The sequence below is a fragment of the Amaranthus tricolor genome, chromosome 1 (genome assembly GCF_026212465.1).
Source record: "Amaranthus tricolor cultivar Red isolate AtriRed21 chromosome 1, ASM2621246v1, whole genome shotgun sequence".
Classification (NCBI taxonomy): Eukaryota; Viridiplantae; Streptophyta; class Magnoliopsida; order Caryophyllales; family Amaranthaceae; genus Amaranthus; species Amaranthus tricolor.
The window spans coordinates 5,478,010-5,497,834 of NC_080047.1; the positions used below are offsets into that span (position 1 = coordinate 5,478,010).

Genomic DNA, 19,825 nt, shown 5'->3' on the forward strand with positions numbered 1-19,825 from the left:
TTCAACACTTTTCATTCATATTTCAAAAACCCAATTCATAAGTACATTCAAATCATCAATCAAATTCTTACCCATAACAAGATTCAATGAATTTAACAAAAAATCAACACCAAACTCATGAGCCTTTATAAAATTCTAATTAGATATAGGAAGATTACTTAGTGTAAACTTGAGAGGCTTACAATGGGGCAATTAGAAAAGGAATGAAGACTAGATGGTTGTGAAGGACACCATGCGGCTGAACCGTGGCTGCTGGTGGCGGCACCCTTTACGGCAGAAGGGGAGGAGCAAGCTAGCGGTCGTGGCTGCAGCAGACGCACAGCAGGTGGTTGTGCTAGTTGCTGGGCAGCTGCTGTTTGGGTGTTACAATTTAAATCCGTATATGAAAGAAATTTATTAAAACTAATTCAGAAATAATTTAATATAATTGTATAATCTTTAAAAGTTATTAAAATATTAAATAATTTCATTATTAAAATCTCAGGGTGTTACAATTTTGGTTTAAAATAGGTTTTCAATTAAAAAACCAAAACCTAAATTCCAGAATACTTATGCTTAAGAGCATATTTCAAAAGAAAAAAAATATTTATGCTTGAAATTATAGTAACTTATATAATTCATCAAAACTTTAAATTAATTTGATCGAGTTTCAATGTATCATTTTAACTTTGAAATATTTGGTATATTAAACTTTTGATCATTTATTTGAGATTTAGTAAATAATTATAAATTTTTGATATATTTGATTGAGCTAATTTTCTTTTATATTTGTTTTGATTTTCTATAGTGTAATTGGTTTGATTCGTTTTGGTTTAGTAAAATTTTGATTTGGATTTGGATCAAGGAAAAATCAATTTTTGGTATAGTACCATCTGAACATCGACATATATATTAAAGATGGTCTGCACACTTTATAAGTTATTGGATTACTTCTTCCAATTGCAATATGGTTTTGGGATAGTATATACTCTTTGGCTTATGACGTGTGTGCACTTCGTGTTTTTTCCGATAATTGCTGGCATTCATAATAAATCCAGCCTAATTTAACATGGTATAAGAGTTGATGGTTCAATTAAAACTAAAAATGGTAGATCCGAAAAGAATGACGTTCCCACCCTAATTGATTACTCCCACATGCGAACTTGACGGGGATTTGAAAGTGAGTGGGGTGTTGGGATGGTTTATCCAACATCGACATATTCAAGATGGTGCGCACACTTTATAAGTTATTGGATTCCTTCTTTCCATTGCCATATGATTTGGGATATTATATACTCTTTGGCTTATGAAGTTTGTACAACTCGTATTTTCCCGATATATAATTGTTGGTATTTACAATAAGTTCAGCCTAATTTAACATTTTTAGTATGTTTTGATTTAATTTAATTTGTATTAAAATTAACTAAACAATATACAAAACTTTATATCTGACATTTTCCATTAAGAATATATTAGCAATTAAAAAGGTAAAATAAAAAAAGTAATTCTATATTATTAAAAAAAATATAATAGTTTTAATTTTATTATCATAGTTGGTTCCTTATCTAAATCCACATCCATATGACTATATGCATTCTACTCCAATTTCAATACCGCCATTGCTTACCATTGTCGTCCATTTCATAATTGTAAAAAAATTGCCGCCCATGTGGCATTCAATCAACAAACTAGCATCCAGAAATAAAAAAATGATAAATATTTAGAAAACAACAAAAAAAATTGCTGCTTGACTTTGCAAAAATAATTAATAAGGCTATCAAATATATTATAATATAATAATATAATAAAATAAAAATAAAAATAAAAGTTCAAGTAGTTTTCATTTACAAACGACAGAATATCTTTCTGGTGTCCAATAGTGCTCGTCTTCACTATATATATAGCTAACAATGTAGAACATTAGGTATGCAAGTATCTTCTATTTCATTCTTACAACTTATCAATTATCTTTCAAAAAAAAATATTGGCTTATTTTTGCCTCAACTTATAATTCCAAAGGTACACTTCTATCGTATTTTTTATATCTAGTCAGCATATTAGTTTGATTTTATTTTTGCGTTTATGTCATTTGTAAATCATATTCGAGTAATTGGATCAAATTAGCATTTTCCAAAGGTACACTTCAAATTAGAACATTAGGTCTACGTTTTCATGTTCACTAGCACTTTCCATTTCTTCTAATTAACCTTAAAACATTCTTCCTCCTCTAGTCAACCAAAGCCTCATATTACCCTACTTTCAATTATGTTAAAATTTTTGTTGAAGAATAGAAAAACATATATATGGAGATATTCTTCAAATGATATCCAATCTCAAATTACAAATAAGTTATTATTTTAGTGTGACTTTACCAATCAAGTCATCAAATTGAATAAATTAAAAACACTGCAATATTTTACGTATATCGATACGTAATATTATTTGTTAAATTCCCCATAATTTAAGAGTTGGTTAAATATTAAACCTAAAAACATAAATCTTTATTCTTTACACAAGTGGCAATGAAATTTCCCTAACATATATATTGACCTATCATTAGAGTTGTATAAAATGAGACGTTTGGAATCCGAACGAAGCTTAGACGTTTAAAATAAAAAATTGCCACTAAATTGGAAATTCGTGTCCAAAAGTCTTAGTTTTATGTTCTTTGATTACATTAATATGTTTAGTAAAGAGAATCATTAGGTTAAACATTTGTTCCTTGCGTATTTATAACAATAACTATGGTGTATATCCATGCAATTACTCTCTATATATATATTCTACTATATATTAATAGAATACCTTTTAACAGAATACCTTTTAACGTGAAAATTAAATTTAAAATTTTTTTTCTAAAAAATAATACTTATTTCCAATTAAATTAAGATCATATTTTTATAATAATAGAAATACTTGTTCGTATTGTTATCATTATCTATTGTTAGCCTTTAGGATATTCTACATCTACACTAATTTCTAATTTTCATTCTCTACTAGATTATTATACCTAATAATGGAGAATATAAGAGCTCCATTCCGAGGAATTAAAAGCGATATTCAAGGAAGAATTTCATGTTATAAGCAAGATTGGATTAACGGTTTGCAATATGGATTCGGGTACATACGTTTGTCATTAATTTGTTGCAAATCCTGCTCTATACTAATTAACTCGTGTTTAATTAATTAAGCTAATTATTTAATACACATATTCAATAGTTAGTAATTAATTATATAATTATTGGTTTCAAAATCTTTTTTATAATGCAATTAAATAAAAATATATAGGTGCAAAATCAGGTGAAAATACGTAATTAAATTAATATTTAAAAAGAAATAAAGAGGTACATATCTCGATAGAGGAGTATATTCATGTACGGGGTACGTATACAATTTTTTGAGTTCAACATTTAATGTCCCGTATAATTGTACCAAGACTAGTATATACCCATATTTCAAAATAATTGCATATATTTTCCAAAACTTCACTGAAAATATGTATTTAAAATTAATTTTTAGATTTTATTAATTTAATTGGTTTTCATGTGACGTGAATCTAGCATGTGCATAACATATCTATTAGGCATATGTGTGACATTGTGAATAATAATAGTGTTATTACAGGATACTTACTCCTGCGACCTCCATCAGTTTTGCATCTGCTCTTCCTGCTATAGCATTTGGTGAACTGTTAAGTAAAAAAACAGGTTTGAGTTCTGTCCTACGACTAATAATACCCAACAAAAATCAATTACAACACTTAACACGGACTTTAGCTATAAATATAATTATTTAATTAAGTTGGTTTTATAAAATAGTATCAGAAAATCTTTTCTCAACGTTATAAATTAAAATCTTATCTATTTCAGCTAGTTTCAATTTTATCGATTTAAATTTTTAATTAAATTGTTTCTTAAAAGTTTTCATATAATTCTATTTATTAATTTGCATTACAAAATTTCGGGCTTAATTATAGGTGGGAGTCTGAGCTCAGTGCAAACATTATCTTCGGCAGCGATTTGTGGGCTGCTGCACTCACTATTTGGAGGACAACCACTTCTAATACAAGGAGTTGCTGAACCAACTGTTCTTATGTATACCTTTTTGTTTGCTTTTGCTAAACAAAGGGAGGATTTAAAGCATCACTACTTGGCTTGGACAGCATGGTAATTCCTTAAATTATTAAAGAATAGAAAATATGAGTAGAAATTTGTATGAAGATTATAATTTTACTTTTTAGATTTGAAGACATTTAGTATTGATCAATATTTATATATGTTTTAATGATAAATGATGAGAATGAGTTGAATATGGGGTAAAGGTAAGGCCTTTTTATAATGATAATAATTTAACTAAACTTAGAGATCAGTATTGAAAATTCTAGAGTAAATAATAATAGAGGTTGAAATAAAAGCTCTTTAAACAAAAGTAGAAGCAAAAAAGAAAACAACATTCACACTCTAGAGTAAATGATAATTGAGCAAATAAGAAAACAACATTTAATTAAGAAATACTTAGAATTCCTCAACTTTCATTTTACAGCCACCACATGTCAAAGTAGTTTCTCAATTAGTATTTCTTCTCTCCCACTGAATTTGCAGCATTTGTTATTTTTGTCCGTTCTATTTAATTTGCATCATTTCTATTTTTGGACTGGCCTACCACTTCCTTTTAGTTTCATCCATGCATTTTAACTCTCTTTGAATTTTATTTACAAAATTCATTCTCTCTTTTTATTTATTACTATTATTCATCTTTTTCTAAAAAAAATCAATTTTCTCTTTGATAGAAATCAAATAAGAGCGAGGAAGTATATTATATTCTTCTAAGTTCATTCTATAGCCGCCACATGTATGTCAAAGACTCAAAGTGATGAGTATGATGAAATATAAGTTTTACGTTACTTATATACTGATAACACTTACTGCTTCCGGTAATGATTCTGGTGAAGATTTTAAGCCATTAAGCCAATGAGGTCGATTTGAATTTTATTCTATGTTTTTAATAGCTATTTTTTTTCCTTATATGTGAAAGCTTATCGAGATGGGTATAATAATAATAATAATAGCGTATGATGAAATATAAGTTTTATGTTTTTAATAGCTATGTTTTTAATAGCTATTTTATTCTATTTTTAATAGCGTACTTATTAAAAAGAAACGAAAGATGGGTATGCATGAGTAATAAAGATGGGTATAATAATAATAATTATATGTGTTGGATTGTATTGTAGTCTTGTAGGTAGTCTAAGTAAATAACAGTTATTTATAATAGGAAAATATATTTAGAATAATTTAATTTTTTATTGATTTTCCTACAATAATCACAACTTAGGGTCATTTACCCAAAACATTGTTATCCAAATGATAACCTGCTTTTGCATGTTAATTGCCAGACAAAAAAAAAATCAAAAATATTAGAAATTAAAAGTTAAAATCAAAAAATAAAATTACATTATTTTTTTTTTAATTTTTTAATTTTTTAATTTTTTTAATTTAATTTTCTATTCATTTTTTTATTTTTTTTAAGAAAAATGACTTGTTGTATAGGCAAAAGGTTACCTTGGTGCATTCTTAGCAAGCACACCTTATTGTTGCGATTATTCATGGTTAATCAAAAATTTGGATTATTGTAAAAAATCAGTAAATGATTGGATTATTCTAGGTAAGTTTTTCTTTATAATATTGGTAAATTACCCTTATGTGGAAGAATTTCATAAGATGGGGCTTTTTAGAATTTTATTTTATTTTTTTAATTTTATTTTTTCTATTGATATTTATTTTATCGTTTTATAGTGATTTAAATCACGATTTGGAATTTCTTTTTATTATTATATATTGCAGGGTTTGTGTGTGGACAGCTGTTTTGCTGCTGTTATTAGCGATTTTTAATGCCTGTGCAGTCATTGATCGGTTCACAAGAATAGTAGAAGAACTTATTGAAATGTTAATTGCTCTGCTCTTTATCCAAGAGAGTATCAAGGTATGTAGATATAAAATGGTAATTATTTTTTATTCAATAATTTAATGATAAACAAAATAGAAAATCATAAGTATTAACAACGTCCACAAATCAAAAAAAAAAAAAAAAAAAATCACAACAAAGTTAATAAATCAGTGAAAGAGAGAGGGACATTGAAGACAATTAAATCAAAGAACTCAATTATTATCCAATATATTTTTGTTATTCTTTTAGTTCAGTTCAGCTTGACATTTTTTTGGAAAATTCAATTTATAATGTATAATTTTAAAGTGGTTATTTTTTAAAGGTTTTGCTTTTTATTTATCTTATATATATAATAAATTTTTTGAACCCTAAAAAATTAAGACTCTAGCAATAGCACATGCTTAATCATAATTTTATACCGTTTTTCTTAAAAGATTTAGTATGATTTCTATTTATGGTGCCCTATATAAATATAGCACTGCTCGTACATACTCATAATTAATGTGACTATCATAAATTATCCAGAAAAATTATGTTGTTTGAATAATAGGGGATTTTAAGTGAGTTTCAAGTGCCCAAAGGGAAAGATCCAGACATTAAGGCGTACGAGTTCGAGTGGCTTTACTCAAATGGATTGCTTGCCATCCTATTTTGTCTAGGCTTTCTCTATACTGCCTTCAAAACTAGAAAAGCAAGATCATGGTGGTATGCAACAGGTTAGTGTTGGATATGTTTCACCTGTGAGGAAGATTTCACATTGAAGATTTCACATTGCTAAAAAGAGTGATCGGTATATTTGAATATAATATTTGAATGCCATATGGTTTTGGAAAATAGTGAAACTCATCAAGTGTTGTATCCAAGTCCATGCTTATAATTCATGGTTTGTAGGCCCGAACTCACGGGTGCCCCTTAGGTGTTTCCACACAAGTAGACTCATGGGGTGATCATGTGACAAATTGTCATAGCCTAATAGTAGTCCTATAAAATCACTTGAACATTAATTTTTATCAAATTAATGTAAATATATTTTGGCTTTTACTTACATATAAATATAAATATAAATTTAAAATATATAGTTAGTATAATTATGAAAACTCATATACTTACTTATTTGCAACTCATAAATAATTATTTAAAGTAATTGAAAATTCTTTAGCAATCTACCTTTTTTTCATTCCTTGATTCACACTTTCCTCATTTCTTAGTTCCCACTTTCAAGTTTCCTCATCAGTTTAATTATGAAAACTCATATACTTATTCGTTGCTCATAAATATATATTTAAAGTATATTTTTTATTAATTAAAAGATAAATTCAAATAAATCTCTTTTTTCAATTCAAAATTTTAAAAATGAACTAATATGAACAAATATGACTAATTATCACCCATTTCATAGGCCTTATTATCAAATCAATATATATTTTGGTGTGTAGGCTATATAAGAAATTTTGTTGCGAATTTCGGGGTTCCATTGATGATAGTAGTGTGGACAGCGTTGTCGTATGGTGTACCAAGCAAAGTTCCTTCTGGAGTTCCTAGAAGATTATTTAGTCCTCATCCTTGGGATTCTGATTCTTTGCATCCTTGGACTATTGCCAAGGTAATTTATCTTATCTTTTTTATTGGTTTTTTTGTTTATGAGGTAAGTCGAGGAAATGAAAGAATCTAAATAAGAATAATAATTATATTTAAAGATTTTATCCTAATAAAAACAATACTCTTATTAATATTCCAAACAAAAAAATATTAGAAAACGGAGGAAGTATATATTAATACCCTAGTTAAAACCAACATTTAGCATCTCGAATATGGCGTGATACAATGAGTGTTAGTAAATAATAACATCGAGGCGAATCAAATAAAATGTCATATACATATTATCCTTATAATAATAATAATGAAGTTGTTTACAACTGATCATTGATAACAAATATTATCTTCAAAATAAGAAAGTTACAAAGTTAAATAATAAGAAAAGTTACCATGAATAATACAACATTTTGTTAATTACCCTATAATAATACCAACTATTAATTAATCATCAATAATACCAACTTAGGAGAGCATTTTCCTAGAATAATACCAATTTTAGTTTATTAACTAATTTATAAATTTAATTTTTGTCACATAATCACCTATAGTTTGATTAATAACATGTTAGAAATTTTCTTGGAAAATACCTCTTTAAGTTGGTATTATTCATGATTAATCAAAAGTTGGTAATAATATTGGGTAATAAGCAAAATTTATATTATTCATGGTAATTTTTCCTAAATAATATTGCAAATAAAATTTTTCTCAAGTAACAAATTTAAGCCAAGTACTAAATATACTAGTTAAAACTAAAATACCAGTTATTATAATATTCCTGCATTACCCAATGCCATTAATTTGTGTGGCTTGTGAAATTTAAAAGGATTAGAAGTATGAATCTTATCATTATTATAAAATTTGAGTATATACTTTGTATAATTACATTTGAAATTCGTCAAATAAGTATAAAAAAATTGATGAAAAATTGCAGAAAATGGGAGAAGTGCCAGGAAGATACATCCTAGGGGGCTTAATACCAGGAATAATGGTAGCAGGACTATTCTTTTTCGAGCATAACGTGGCTTCAAAAATGGCACAACAAAAAGATTTTAATCTCAAGAATCCTTCTGCTTATCACTATGATATATTTCTTCTTGCCTTTATGGTTTGTCACTCTTCCTAATTATTCTTACTTCTAGTTCAACTTTTCAACACGATATATGTTACCTGATTCATTAATCTCCTCACAATTCACCAAGTGAAAAAACAAATCATTATCAATTTTGGGCTATTTTTAGGTAATTTTTCAAGGAACCAACATGTCCCGCAATTCTAATCTGGCTCTGATACCATATTAAAAAACTAACTCAACAAAAACTTAAGTTAATGGTTAAAACACAGGGATATATTATATACTCTAACATCTTTATTAGTAAATTACTAATTTAAAAGTAAATTAACTTTCAAATTATGTTACACTAGTTAAACATATCAAAGTCTTGATGCTTAATACTATTACAACAATATTAATTCTATTACCCAAATAACTTTAACTGGCTTCCACCTAAAGTAAGGTTTAAAGTGATGGGATATATATAATCTTAATCTTATTATTAAGGATCAAATTAACATTTCTAACTGATAAAATTTAATAATTTAAATATATGTAACAGACTTTGGTTTGTGGATTGCTTGGACTTCCTCCTTCTTATGCTCTTCTTCCTCATTCTCCCATGCACACCAAGAGCCTTGCTGTCCTCAAGAGAGAGTTGCTTAGAAGAAAAATGGTGGAAAGTGCTAAAGCAAGTATACGTGAAAGGGCGAGCAACTCTGAAATTTATGGCAATATGCAAGCTATTTTCCTTGAAATGGACATGAACAAATTGGTATGTTTTTCAGCTACATTACACTATTAATTAAGTTCCATTTCTCTATAAATGTCTTATTTAGTTGTGCACCCTATCTGTTAAATTGAACTAAACTTATTATCAATGTAAGCATATAATAATCGACCAAATACGAAATGCGCACACTTCATAACTCAATAAGATACCATCTCAAAATCATATTGCAATTGGAGGAAAGACTCCAATGACTTAAAAGGTTTTGTGATGTGGAACAATCCAATCCAATATTATCCAATAATGCATAAATTTAATGTTTAACATCTCAAATCGTGCATAATAATAGAAAATTATAGAAAGTTAATAGTGAAATTTACAATGTGACGTATCAAACGAAATTCCACCTAACTATAAAATATTGTTCATAAATTCTTGTGAGAGACGGTCTCTTTGAGAGACCATCTCTTTTGGGCCGGCCCATTATAAATTTTTTAAAATATTGTAAGTGGGTATTAAGAATGATGTAAGTAGACATTTAAGATATTAAAAGTAGGCATTAAGGATACGGTAAGTAGGCATTAAAAACAATACAAGTAGTTATTAAGAATATCGTCTCTCTAGAGACTACCTGAATATTGTTTGATGAAAAATATGAGCCTGAATATTGTTTGATGAAAAATATGAATATGGGCTAAATTTACTTACAAAAGCCCACTAGGTTAAACCTGAAAACCTCTCTATATATACAATATACACCCTCTTGGAGTAAGTAAGAGAGATGGGGATTTGATTTTTGGCCTTCCTAAGGCAAGTTATTTTTTCTCTCACTAAAACACAAATTAAAATTGATGGAAAAATGATATGCAAAGGATTAAGCTTATAGTTGAGCTGCAAAATTATTTTTATATTCCATCACGACCAGCACATGTAATTAACGAACTTTGATTGTTTATATATGGTGTTAATTAAATATTCCTCATAAAATCAGTGTTGAATGAGATTCAAACTCGTGATTTGAAATTGGATTGATTTTATAACTTGATAAGTCATAGTAAGACATTCATTTTGCAGACAAATGCATTAGTTAAGGAGCTAGAAGATTTAAAGCAAGTAGTGATGAAAGGAGAAAGTGATGAAAAAAATGGGAATGTAACATTTGATCCTGAGAAGCACATTGAAAGCTACTTACCAGTCCGAGTCAACGAGCAAAGATTGAGCAATCTTTTGCAATCCCTTTTCCTTGCATTCTCAATTTTTGCCATGCCTGCCCTAAAAAGAATGCCATCTTCACTTCTTTGGGGTTATTTTGCTTACATGGCCATTGATAGTCTTCCTGGTAACCAATTTTGGGAAAGAATTCAACTTCTTCTTGTCAATAAGAGTAGATTACACAAGTAAGTCCTCCATTTAAATTTGTTGGATCTAATTATTTTGGTAACCAATGTTGGATCTTTTGTAGACTCTTAAGGTCTAAAAATGTTGGATCCAATCTCAGACACATCAGGTCAAAATGATCTAGGGTTTTAAATGGATTTTAAATGCATCTTAATCTAATTATTTTCAATTGATCATTTTACATTTTACGGTATTAGAAATAGGTCTAATTAATTGCTCTATAGGTCATATAGGTGTAAAATCGATCCAACTAAATATAAAATAAGTATAAGTTGATCATTGGTTGGATTGTAAGTAGGATCTCGGCAATTTCATAAAGATCTCAATTGATTATATCTGGGTTGTTTATGCGTCTAAAGACCTATACCCATATCTCCCTTTTTGGATTCGAACCAAACCCATCGGACGTAAAATATTGAACCTAAATCCTAAAATTAGGATTGGATTTAGAACAAGTCCAATAAAGTTTTGAATATATTCCTTACCTCCCTAGTTTATATAGTCGACCCTTATAATGTTCAAAGATTAAGCTCATGACATTGATGTATCACATATTAAGTAGATTACTATCAAATTGATGCAATTATTTATGTAAATGTACAGGGTATTGAAGAGGAACCATGCTTCATATGTTGAAACAGTCCCATTTAAAAGCATAGTAGCATTTACAATATTTCAACTAACATACTTGCTGATTTGTTATGGCATGACTTGGATACCCTTAGTTGGAATAATATTTCCCATGCCATTCTTTCTTCTAATAGTCATAAGACATGTTGTACTACCAAAGTTCTTTGAACCACTTCACTTGCATGAACTCGATGCACACGAGTATGAAGAAGTCCTAGCTTCAACCCCTTCTTTGCGTCGCGTGTCTTTCTCTTTCAAGGTATCTTAGCCTCATCCTTCATTGTCTTTTTATTAGTATAAATCAATCTTCCGAAACTTAGTAACTTCATTAACCATCGACTGATGTTTTAGACTCCAACATATATTATAATAGTAGTATAATATGGCATCAGAGCTAACTCTCCTACATGAGCACTTTGAGTCCATACTCAAGAGTCAAGGTCCTTTTTTATAGGGCCCACCACAATTTAAAAACAATTTTGATGTCAAATTTTAATAAAAATATTAGTAAGTAATTTTCTACAACAAGTCTAAACATTTTGTCACTTTATATTCTTTTTCAAACTTGTCGTCATTAAAGTTTTAGGAATTAATAATTTAGAACTTTGAATTTTAATTTCTCCAATTATAAAAATCTCAACTCTTTGTTTTTATTTAAAAATTTCAACTATATAGAGTATCTTAATAATTTATAACATCTAATACCTATTGATGACAACTATGAAAAGTAAAAAACACATACGTGACATCATTTTATATATAATTAACGTAGCTAAATATATTATAATATAGGAAAATGCAACTCCTTATCTCAACATTACTCAAAAAGAAGAAGAGACGGAAGACAAATTTTCTGATTCAGAAATGTTAGACAAGTTAACAACCAATAGAGGAGAATTAAAAATTAGAACTGTGAGCTTTCGTAGCGAAAGATGGGCTTCAACTGCTACCAAAGAGGTGAACCCTAGAACTTGGAGCTTTCGACACGAACCACATTTCAAGGTACGTATCATATTTCACGTACCATTCAACTTAATCAAATTGACATATTTTTATTAAAAAGCTAACATGAAAATATAGCAATTTAAAATAATCTCCGTATAACTAATTAAATTGTTCAATAAAATTGTGGGTAGGTCCATCCGGAGGACATAGTTTAGCTCAATATCTGCGATTGATGGAGTTGAAAACCTGATGATGATGACAAATCATGGAATCATATGATGGTCATAGTTGAAGATGCAATTCGAGATCAGAATCTTAAATTTCATTTGTTTAATGTTATAGATGACTAGATGTACATGTACATACATATCATCTGTGTAGATATATTGGTACATAATACGCATGAATACTTGCACATATATCATTTGTTTCATTTATTTATTCATGTAAAATAAATTATTTATTATCTATAAAATATATATATTGCAACGAACAATTAGCGATGAATCAATTTTGACGCGTTGATATTTATCTGTTCATTTTAGTGTAAGGTCACAAATCATAAAGTTATGTAAAACTAATTTTATACAACTAAATGCAATTCGAGAGCGCAAAAGAATGGTAAGAAAAAAAAAACCTAGATTAAAATATATTATAAATTATATTTATGATATATTTTGACTAATTTTACTTAAGAGACATAACCTATTGACTTTTCAGTATTTCACACTACTAAACACTTAGGCGAACAATAAAATTATAATTTAATCTTCAAACTAATAATATATGACATTTTCCTCTCTGTAATATTTTTAAATTCGATATATAAGTATTTTAGAGGCTAATTGCTTAGCCATCTAGGGATTATACATGTGTTACTATTCATTGTAATTAGCATTTTAGTAGGGTGTTCCATTAAATTACGATTAGACGATGAAATTCATATATTTATTTTGTGTAATAGTTAATATTGTCGTTTCAATTATCAATAAAGTCCGTATTATGAATTAAAAAGAATTCAGCATTGTCGTTTTCATATAGTTAATTAGTTATTTTTTACATATCAATAGTCATATTAAAATTTTTGATGATTGTCACACAAAAATTATTGAAATTTAAATTTAATTGTATACTCTACAATCTTATTTAAATATGAGTAATTGAGTACTATATATTCAAAATTCATATGTCAATATCCAATTACTTTTATACTCCCTCCATTCTTTTCAAATGTTCTATTTACTTTTGGTTACTATTCATCAATCACTCTTAATTTTTATTTTATTCTTAATTTATGCATTAAAACATAGTCAAAGGAGCTTGTTTGATTCGTTTCAACATAAGTTTTATTAATATCTAATTTTTATAATTTTTAATTATATGCAATTATCACTATTAAGTTTTGAATTAGTATATTAACAAACGGTTAAAAAGCAAATAAAAAATTTAAAATAAAACAAAACTGAATTTTACAATTCAATAAATAACTGGTCGATTAAAATTCCAGAATTCTAGAATCCACCCAAATCATATGTTAGAGGAACTATAGAAATTATAATTCTATTTGGCCCCATTTTTACAAATATTGGAATAATATGGTTAAACACAAATTTTAAAATGAAATAATTTTACGATAAGATTATTTTTATTGAATTGATTTATTAGATATTTTAAAGGGGAAAAATAAACCAACATCTCAATCTACTGAAAATAAAGAAACTCATTTATTGTTATAATTGCTGAAAATAAATTCAATTATATTTTATTCATAATGTTTAACTTACAAAGAAGCCTTGAAAATTATTATAAATAATAGGTCTGTTTAATTTTAACGTTACCTAATAGGTGAGTTTATTTAATAATAAATAACATATGGATTTATTTTCCGGGAATCAAGCAAATATTAGTTTATTACTTCCTCCGTTCCAATTTATTTGCAACGTTTGCTATTTCATGCAGTCTAATACACTAATTCAATCCTTAATATCTCGAATTATATATAAAAAAAAATTATAAAAATTTAATATTAATAATCTTTACAATAAGAAGAATCAAATAAGATTTTAATTGATTATATTTTAACCTATATATTAAAATTTAATTACAAAATAAAAGTAATAAATAAATAGTGTTATTTTTCTAAGGTTGCAATTAATTTAAAAGGAGAAAGTATTGACAATTTACCTATAATAAATTTGAGTCAATGTTTAAAAGTGACTAATAATTTCCAAATCCAACGTTTCCTTAATCAGGAATTCAGAACGCCGATCTTCCCCATCGTTCTGCCACCTATTTCGAACACCTGAGCGCCGCCAATCTTTCTCTTTATTCAACCCTACTTTGTCCATGTTTGAGGTTAGTGTTCTTTTGAAGTATTTCTTTTCATCTCATGTTCTTCACAAATGCAGAAATTCCAGTAACTCATTAATTGAGAAATTTAGGATTGAAAATTTTAATTTTTGCTAACAATTGAATTGAACTCGAAATTTGGGATTTGAAATTATTGAAGAATAACTTATACTTTCAGTATTTCGCTCTTGATTCAGTTTCTTCTGTTTAATTTCCTGAAGTTCTCTTCAATGAAATTAGGGCATAATGAGGGAAAATGGAATTCTTAATAATATTGTCCTTTGCATAAGGTTAGAATTGTTGGAGTGTATTTGATTGGTCATTTTAATCAGGTAAATTATTAGATGTTTAAATGTACTTTTTGGATATAATTTAGTGATTTTCAATTTTTTGTACTTCTGTTACTGTATGTTTTTACTTGCTGTTTGTCGATTATAACTAAGTTAACTTTGCTTTGAATTCTGACATAAATAAGATGAGAAAAACTGATAGAAAGAAGACTGATTAAGCTTAAGGAAGAAGGACTAACTATAATTTTTGTTGGTTTTTGACTTAATGGATATTTATCAGAAATTAATTTCATTTTTCACAAAAGACCTATATATTTATTAGTATATCATCATTTTAAACGGTAATTAAGTAGATTTTGTAATGTTTGGCATGGTTTTTTTGTATTAAGATATGAGCAAAGGTTGAACGATGTCAATCTCCCACAAATTTTGTATTAGAATAAACTCTCTCATATGTTCCAAGTATGTTCTAAGACCCTTATATATAGCCTAAGACATATTAGAAACCCTTGGACCAAAGGGCTTGAAGCCCAAACATTTCCGCAACAAAAAACAGAAACTGACGAATGATGGACTTGCTGTTCTTCCTCCAGCAGCCTGCTGCCTCATTCTGTGGTGTTGTCTTGGTTGCACTTTGTTCCCTCGAGCCTTCCCTTGATCGATGCACACCTCAACACCTTTCCTTAGTGCTCTATAGCCTTTATAAAAGCTATCTAAATCATCAACCTTAATCACTTCATCAAGTGATCCAAAATTAATCCTCCCATACTCCATTGCATTCACATCTTCATTCTCAAGTGTGCATACCATTGAGTAAGCTACTAGGTGATCAAAGTCACCTCCAACATCGTGAGATTTGGAACTTGTCACAACACACGTCTATTTTCTCTGTTTGGTATTAAGTTTTCTTAATTGCTATATTAATTATATTTTTTGAAAATAAAATTTAGAAATTTTGTGGAATTTGAGAATTTTGATTAGCTATTGTATGTATAATGTGGCTCAATTTAAATTTGAATTCTTGTTTGATTTCCCAAATACTATGGTGAGCTCAGTTATTATACTTTAATCAGAGACCTATGTTTTTAAACATTGGTTGTAAAATAATGAGAGTGGATTTCTATTGCTTGGCTTCTGTTGTATATTGTTTAATCTTCTAGAGTGTACTGGGGAATTGGAGGATTGGAATCGAGTCTAATCTCATTTGAAGCAAGTACCGCATTCTCCTTGCAAGGTCCTGGGGGTTTCCCCATCCATCAACCTATCTTTTAATCGCAAAAAAAGTGTAATGACAATCATTGATTTATCTTCTAGTATTTCTTAATTTCTACTTTGGAGTAGTGAATTAGTAGAAACTATAAAGTACTGCTAGAAAAGGATTTTTAGAAATTTAATTTGTAAAATGTATTGTGGAGCAGCATATTGGTAGAGTAGTATTGCTAGAAAGTGTATTGTGGTATAGTGAATTAGTAAAGTAAAATCAATTATTTACTGCTAGAAAGTGTTTTTTGTAAAATTCAAAGCCATTAAGAAAACCTAATTTTTTGCATAATTTGGTTCGTCCGATCTGAGTAAACTTTATCAATATTTACTCACAAATATTAACTTAATTGAATTTGATGAAAGCCCAAGTTTTAGGTTTTGCTCAGTGCCTGCCTTTGAAATGTCCAACACGACACTAACTAAGAAATCTTGATTTTGGAAGCAATTTTGTGACGACGGATTTACTGTGTGCGTGTGTGTAAGAATTTTTAAACTATAGATCTCAAATAGAAAATGGGTTTAGTACAATGATACCTGGTGTGCCAGGTATAACATGTTTGGTGTTTCCTTGATGTGTAGATACATGTATTAGATTAACTTATAAAATGACTTTTGTTACTTTGCTATTTAATTTTCTATTTAATTTATGAAATTATGTTTTGGCTATTTAATTTGCTTTTGGTGAATGAAAAGAAGGGATGAGAATTATGGTTTCGAAGGATGCGAATTAACCAAGTTTTAGGTTTGATGCAGTACTTGGTGTGATGCCTCGAAAACCACGCCGAAGTGGCCAGTTACTTCCTCGACCTTTAGCATTCTCTCCATTTGCTCGTTCGGTTGCCAGATTTGCAAATGCTTGCTCATCAAAGCGCATTGTTTCCAATTCAAAATCTGATGGAATGCCTTCTTCAAAATTATTAGGTGTTTCTTTAGTATAAACTCTGTTATATACTACTATTAGAGAAAGAATGATATTTTGTCAACCTTTGTTTTTCTGTTCACGTGCTTGTCTTATTGTGTTATGAATGCCTTTACTACTGTTATTTTCAGCCAGCGGGACTAGCAGGCACTGTTTGAAAGAGAAAGATCCTGAGTCTGGATCTTCTGAAGAAGAAATTTCTGAAGTAAGGAAACACGTGTGATGTTTATATTCCTGTTATAGCTGTGTGTAAGTCTTGATTGTACATTTGTATTGGCTGTATTTGCACAAACTAAGTTTCCCATGTAAAATTTTTCGTGAAGGAAGTTATCCAGGCAGATTTTGCCTTTTTTGATCCAAAGCCTGATGATTTTCATGGAGTGAAGATATTACTACAGAGCTATCTTGATGACAAGGAATGGGACTTGAGTGGTTTTGTTGATTTAATATTAGCCCAAACAACAGTTGGCTCTGTGGTTAAGATAGAGGATGATGAGGACGAAGGATTGTTTGCGCTTCTAACGGCTTTGAACTTGGGAAGATATGAGGTAACTAATTGTGCTTTGTGCCTTTAGACCATCGTTAGTTATCTTTGTCATGATTATTGTTTTGGGTTTTTTGTTCTCATTTGTAGGTCTGTCTTGAGCCGAGGGTGTAATTAGCCGCAACCTCCGTACCTTTTTTTGATAGGGGTATGGTATTCATTCTTCCATCCCTCCCAAACCCTATCATTGCTCATATCCTATGAGTTGGATATACTGGGTATGGTGATGATGATGACGATGCCAGTAGAATATCATTGAGGGTGTCATTTGATTTGCATAACAATCAAATTGTTTCTACACTTGTATCTTTGTGTTCAATGGTTGATAGTTGATACCAATTTAAACTAATTATACTCTATGAATTAATTAAAACTGTATCTTTCTCCGTTTAAAATTTTCAGGATATGATTTAGTCATTGATAAAAGTTCAGGTGAGCCTGTAAGGAATCATATATCATGAAAAACGTTTTTCTATAAAAGTGCTATCCAAATTTAATTCACTACAACAATAAGTGAAATGAGGATTATTAAGTTAAAATAAAGGGAGGTTTTCAAGTGAAAAAACAAAGACCAAATTTGTGATCCTTGGTTCTTGTGATGTCAGGAAAATAAATGTATCACTGAAATTAAAGGCTACTTGCTTAAAGTATGTGAGCAGAAGAGTTTCATCGGTCAGCTAAAAAGACTTCTAAACGAACATGCTGAGCACGTCGGTCTGATGGTTTCTCAGCGTGTCATGAATCTTCCTCCACAACTTTTGCCACATCTTTATGATGCCCTTTTTGATGAAATTTCATGGGCTACAGAAGACGAGGTTAGATGACCTATGATTTCTATTCAGTAGCTTACCACATCCTTGTGTTTGTTTCTGTTTTAAAATGGGTGGTGATCCTGGTAAAACTACTGTTTTTCTGTGATTATAGCCAACTGAAGATCTCCGCAAATCATTTCGCTTCAAGTATTTCTTACTGATCACTAGAATATACAAGGTAACTTTGGCATCTCTGCATTCATTTTAGTGCACTGTTTTCGTGCTCATTGATTTTTTGTGCTCTCTTGCTATACTTCTTTTCGCAGAAGATTCATCAGAATAAGAAGGGATCCACTAGTAGCAATGACGAAGACATAATTTATGTAAAACCAGAAGATGAACTCTTCTACGAGGTTTCAATCAATCTTTGGCCTTTGGTTAATACTATCCTCTGTTTCTTTTTAATAGCTACTTTTCGGTCAAAAAGTTGTTACAGAAAAGGGAGAGGTGTTGTTATCGAACAAAAAAATGGAGGATAGTATAAATTTTTTATCTCGAAACTGGTTTTGACTTTACCTGTATGTGTTTTCAGCTTTGTTCATGGTCCTTTACTTTCCCTTTGCACAATCAGCCACCAACAACTCAAGAGGTCAGTTTGATGATTCCCTCTTTCTCAATATTGTTTTTTTATTCTTCATATTCATTCCAGGTCAATAACTCTTTTTCATCCTTACGTACTTGGCCAATCAAGATTTGCGATAATCAATAATTAGTCTTGAAAGATGTCTGTCTGTAGGATAATCCGATAATGATGCTGACTGTTCTTTCTTATCCGTCATTTGCTCACTGCAGTTAAAAAATTACCGGTTAATGGGACTGGTGATGGTTGTTGAGGCAGATAAGGTGCCAGTATTCCGGCAAAAAGTGCGTTCTCTCATAGATGATTCTTAAAGCTGCTAATCTACATCTTTAAGTTTAGTTCATGCCCAGGAAAGGTTGGTTGCTACAAAATTTTGATCTTTAATCTCTTCTTTAGTTTTTGTTCTCTAAACAAGTCGTACACAATTTTGATCTTTATTTATGATGCTTGTCCGAAATCGAGCGAGACCTATAGGAATACACACCTTTATCTTATGAATGCAAAATGCAGAAAAGTATGTATTCTATCATAGTTCAATGTTATGATTTATAATTTATTACGGAATGTACAATTTTTTACTGGAATATATGAAGATGGTAGGATGCAAATTTTGTGTTCTCTGTTTTTTGATGAATGAAGGGAACCTTGGTGTACCAACCTAGTTGTCATTGTGTGACCTAAAAGGTTATATGTTAATTATTATAGTAAAAAATATGTTTTCTATATTTGAAATTCAACGTTTGACAAGTTCATGCATGTCACTTTTAATCTGTTCTTCCCACGTTTTCTTAGG

At 29.2% G+C, this 19,825-nt stretch overlaps 2 protein-coding genes across 6 annotated transcripts; both read left to right on the forward strand.

The window, feature by feature from the left end:
• The first annotated feature begins 2,995 nt into the window (after positions 1-2,995).
• Positions 2,996-12,671, forward strand: LOC130821308 (boron transporter 4-like). Of its 3 annotated transcripts, XM_057687018.1 has the most exons (12): positions 2,996-3,099; positions 3,604-3,686; positions 3,956-4,145; positions 5,823-5,961; positions 6,476-6,641; positions 7,362-7,528; positions 8,453-8,626; positions 9,135-9,347; positions 10,377-10,699; positions 11,304-11,589; positions 12,123-12,332; positions 12,467-12,671. In XM_057687018.1, exons 1-12 carry the CDS (start codon positions 2,996-2,998, stop codon positions 12,488-12,490), a joined length of 2,079 nt encoding a protein of 692 aa, XP_057543001.1. In that variant the 3' UTR covers positions 12,491-12,671. The 3 variants fall into 3 exon arrangements, with proteins under 3 accessions (XP_057543001.1, XP_057542992.1, XP_057543007.1); XM_057687009.1 differs by lacking the exon at positions 12,467-12,671 and having other exon boundaries at positions 12,123-12,423; XM_057687024.1 differs by lacking the exon at positions 12,467-12,671 and having other exon boundaries at positions 11,304-11,569; positions 12,160-12,423.
• A 1,809-nt stretch (positions 12,672-14,480) lies between these two features.
• On the forward strand, positions 14,481-19,666 carry LOC130823803 (protein BCCIP homolog). 3 transcript variants are annotated; one of them, XM_057688594.1, is made up of 9 exons: positions 14,481-14,630; positions 16,920-17,098; positions 17,228-17,301; positions 17,420-17,644; positions 18,246-18,455; positions 18,565-18,630; positions 18,719-18,805; positions 18,985-19,041; positions 19,245-19,666. In XM_057688594.1, exons 2-9 carry the CDS (start codon positions 16,942-16,944, stop codon positions 19,341-19,343), a joined length of 975 nt encoding a protein of 324 aa, XP_057544577.1. In that variant the 5' UTR covers positions 14,481-14,630; positions 16,920-16,941; the 3' UTR covers positions 19,344-19,666. The 3 variants fall into 3 exon arrangements, with proteins under 3 accessions (XP_057544577.1, XP_057544568.1, XP_057544585.1); XM_057688585.1 differs by having other exon boundaries at positions 16,931-17,098; XM_057688602.1 differs by having other exon boundaries at positions 14,495-14,630; positions 16,931-17,098; positions 18,722-18,805.
• The last annotated feature ends 159 nt before the right edge of the window (positions 19,667-19,825 follow it).

What these genes read in the sequence shown, in the direction of transcription:
- LOC130821308 (XM_057687009.1), top strand. Translation starts at nt 2,996, where the DNA reads ATGGAGAATATAAGAGCTCCATTCCGAGGAATTAAAAGCGATATTCAA. An exon ending in TTATCCAAGAGAGTATCAAG is followed by an intron (nt 5,962 to 6,475) that starts GTATGTAGATAT and finishes TTTGAATAATAG; the next exon opens with GGGATTTTAAGTGAGTTTCA. An exon ending in ATCATGGTGGTATGCAACAG is followed by an intron (nt 6,642 to 7,361) that starts GTTAGTGTTGGA and finishes TTTGGTGTGTAG; the next exon opens with GCTATATAAGAAATTTTGTT.
- LOC130823803 (XM_057688594.1), top strand. Translation starts at nt 16,942, where the DNA reads ATGCCTCGAAAACCACGCCGAAGTGGCCAGTTACTTCCTCGACCTTTA. An exon ending in GCCTTCTTCAAAATTATTAG is followed by an intron (nt 17,099 to 17,227) that starts GTGTTTCTTTAG and finishes TGTTATTTTCAG; the next exon opens with CCAGCGGGACTAGCAGGCAC. An exon ending in TGATCACTAGAATATACAAG is followed by an intron (nt 18,631 to 18,718) that starts GTAACTTTGGCA and finishes TTCTTTTCGCAG; the next exon opens with AAGATTCATCAGAATAAGAA.